This window comes from Primulina huaijiensis, unplaced genomic scaffold (assembly GCF_012295235.1).
Source record: "Primulina huaijiensis isolate GDHJ02 unplaced genomic scaffold, ASM1229523v2 scaffold207726, whole genome shotgun sequence".
In the NCBI taxonomy this organism is placed as follows: domain Eukaryota; kingdom Viridiplantae; phylum Streptophyta; class Magnoliopsida; order Lamiales; family Gesneriaceae; genus Primulina; species Primulina huaijiensis.
The window spans coordinates 1-3,587 of record NW_027354976.1 but is presented as its reverse complement, the minus strand read 5'-3'; the positions used below and the strand labels follow the sequence as shown (position 1 = coordinate 3,587).

At 36.7% G+C, this 3,587-nt stretch overlaps 1 protein-coding gene across 1 annotated transcript; it reads left to right on the top strand.

Annotated features, from left to right (window-relative positions):
* Positions 1–520: 520 nt before the first annotated feature.
* LOC140966695 (root phototropism protein 2-like) lies at positions 521–3,391 on the top strand. Its single transcript, XM_073426946.1, has 5 exons — positions 521–661; positions 748–817; positions 923–1,300; positions 1,959–2,687; positions 2,847–3,391. The coding sequence occupies exons 1-5, from the start codon at positions 597–599 to the stop codon at positions 3,318–3,320; spliced, it is 1,716 nt and encodes a 571-aa protein (XP_073283047.1). The 5' UTR covers positions 521–596; the 3' UTR covers positions 3,321–3,391.
* Positions 3,392–3,587: the final 196 nt, after the last annotated feature.

Below are 3,587 nucleotides of genomic sequence, written 5' to 3'. Positions count from 1 at the left end.
GTCAATGTTATACCACAGTGTATTTCTAGTTTTACATCTTCATAATATTTACATAATTTTGATGGTACGGGCTTTTCAGTAATTTTATACCTCTTTTAATTTATTTCTCATTTTTCCCGAACTTAACATTATTTTATTCAAAACTCGCATATTTTTTTAAAATATTTATTTTTTCAAATATAATTAAATTATATGAACATATAATTAAATAATAACGTTGGTGTTATTAGATCCGTGGGAATCGAAATTTGCATGCACACGCGGTCAAATGTGGACCGTGAAACGTGGGAATATTCAACATTATGAAAGGCATCGCGTTCAATGAAACTAATGTACGTGGACAAGAAACAAAGTTGACACAATTTCTTGTTCGTATGGACCTCTACAGTCATGGAAATATGGTAATGACTAATATAATTCAAACTTTATATATTATTATTAAACCATTAAAGTTCACATTTTAGGACGAGATTTTGGATTAGTGGAAAAATCAACTTTTAGATATTTATGATTTATTATGGAACTCTTATAAATAAAACCCATTCAGAAATCTTTTTGGGCACACATTGTACGTTTTCTTGAATCTATTTCTGAACATGGCCATCCGCCGCACGAACAGTTGCAGCGACCTTCCTCTTTCGAAACAGAGAAGTAGACACTGGTGAGTGATTACACTAATCATTTAGTTCTATTCTGAGATATAATTCATTTGTTTTTACTGAAACTACATCAAAATTCTGAATGCAGGGTGATTTCTCAAGAAATCCCGGCTGATGTTGTTGTTGAAGTAGGGGAAGAGCACTTCCCTCTTCACAAGGTATGCAGAAACTAACCCATTGAAGAAAAGGGAAAAAAGACTGATTCTTGAATTTACTCGCTGTTTTCTTTGGTTAAAATGGAGTTTATTTGTTGGGTTTTGCAGGTTATGCTCGTGTCGAAGAGCAATTACATAAGACGGCTGATTCTTGAATCGAAAGATACGGATTTAGCAAGAATAGAACTTTCGGTCATGCCCGGGGGGCCTGAAATATTTGAAACGGTAGTGAAATTTTGTTACGGTGTCGATTTCGAAATCACGGTACAGAATGTGGCTGCCCTCTGGTGTGCGGCTGAATATTTACAGATGAACGAAAAGTATTCTGAGAATAATCTCACTAGCCGGTCGGAGAGTTTCTTGTCTGAGGTAGCGCTGACGAGTTTATCAGGGGCTATCCTCGTCTTGAAATCGTGTGAAGATCTTCTTCCAGTTGCTGAGGAACTCAACCTAGTCCAAAGATGTGTTGAGGTTATCAGTTCCAAGGTATACGATGTAGATTTTTTATAACTTAAAAAGTTTGATGAGGTTAATGTAGTTGGTGCTTTGAGTTCTTGGTCATTTATGAGCATATTGTAACATGTTAATTGTCCCATATCGGTTGTATATATGGTTTTGAACAATCCTGTCTTTTATTAGCTTTTGAGTTGAGATAGGTTCAAGTTTCAATCTCAACATGGTATCAGAGCTCAGGTTTCATCGTTATGTATTGGACTGTCTATAGTTAGGTCACCGGTTCTGCCTATAGTTGGGTTATTTGTAAACTTCACGCACCACATATTCATTCTTGGGCGTGAGTGGTGTGTTAATTGTCCACGTTGGTTGGATAAAATATCTGGGAGTTTATATATGGTCTTGAACAATCTTACTCCTTGAGTTAGCTTTTGGGTTGAGTTAGGTAGTTCCAATCTTAACATAACAGAATTTTGTCTTGAATTTGGATCAGAAAAAACAGATTAGTGATTATTTCGAAACATTTCAGTGAGGGGTCACTTCGTTTTGTTGATAAAATTGTTTAGTTTGGTGCAAAAATTTGGTTCCAAGTGAGCTAATTAAGTTCGAAACCTACTTCTTGATTATTGTTGTTCTGTATATTTATTTGCAGATACTTAAATAATTGTTGGTGTTTCTTCTTCTTTGATAGGCATGTGTTGAGGCGAAATTTCCGAGCCGTTCGCCATCAAATTGGTGGATAAAAGAGCTATTAATCTTAGATGTAACCTTCTTTGGAAAAATCATGGATTCAATGAAGGGTAGAGGTGCAAAGGCCTTGACTATGTCAAGCTGTCTAATGACTTATACAGAGAGATCACTTCATGATCATGTTCGTGATCACTCCGGGAACGGTATTAAATCACTAAATTCGGGTGAATCTGATATCCGAATCCAGAAGCAGCGTGAAGTTCTTGAGTCCATAGTTACTCTTTTGCCCTCAGAAACGTTATCTTTCCCTCCAAACTTCTTGTGCTTTCTTCTTAGGGCCGCGATTTTCTTGAGGGCAGATGCTCATTCCACAAAGGACCTCGAGAAAAGAATATCGGCCATCTTAGATCATGCAAAAGTAGATGATCTTTTTGTACTTTCGTGTACATATGACGGCGAGAGATTGAGTGATCTCGAGACCGTGAGAAGGATCATATCTGGATTTGTCGATAAAGAGAACAGTATTGCGGTCTTTAATGCCGGTGACTTGAGAGAAGTGTGTTCTGTTGCTATGAAGAGAGTTGCAAAGACTGTTGATGGGTACCTCGCGGAGATAGCCACTTATGGTGAACTTACTGTTTCGAGATTCAACGGGATTGCCAATTTGCTGCCTAAAGCAGCTAGGAAGGTCGACGATGATCTTTACCGAGCTGTTGATATATACTTGAAGGTCAGTGTCAAATGCCATGTGACTAAGATAGTCTAGTGAAAAGAAAGGCCTTTATATTTTCAATGTTGATTTAATGGTGGATTCTGCTCTATCTAAAGTTATAGACGGTGAACTTTAGTTCTTAATGCTAATACTGACTTTTTTTTTTGGCGATTACAGGCACACGCAAATCTAGACGAAATCGAGCGGGAGAAAGTTTGCGGTGTAATGGATATATGCAGGCTATCATACGAAGCCCGAGTTCACGCTTCGAGAAATAAGCGTTTGCCCGTGCCGAAAGCCATGCAAGCATTGTGCTACGATCAGCTCGAGCTAAGAAGTAGCATTGAGTTTAAAAAAACAGAAGATGCGTGGACTAAAAGAGATCCAACACACGACGATGTGTCTCTTGCTGAAGAGAATGAATTGTTGAGAATGGAATTACTTGAGATGAAAATATATCTATCCGATGTGCAAAAGAATCTGCAGGGGACTTCGACACCCGATGAAAAAGTCAAGAAGCAGACATCTGTGTCGGAGAAACTTCGAAAATTGAATATTTTGAAGAAGGATACTTCCGATGGAGATGGCGGAAAGGAAGGTTCCGCCAAGCCCAAGAAAAGTTTCTATCGGTGTTTGTGCCGAGATATTTAGTTATGGGTTCGACCAACTCTATGATATTTACTTCTTTCTCGGTATTTCAAAATAATTATATGTGTGAAGTTTTTTTTAATAGTATTTTTGTTTAAAAAATAAATTATAATATAATATTGTTGAACATAAGGGTTCAAAATAGTGAAAATTAGTGTGTGATGATGTATGTGATGATGTAATTTTTTTTGAATTATTTTCAAAAAAATTCTAAAAATATGTCTCTCAATTTGTGAAGAAGATACACAATTGAGTGAAATTTTTTTTTAT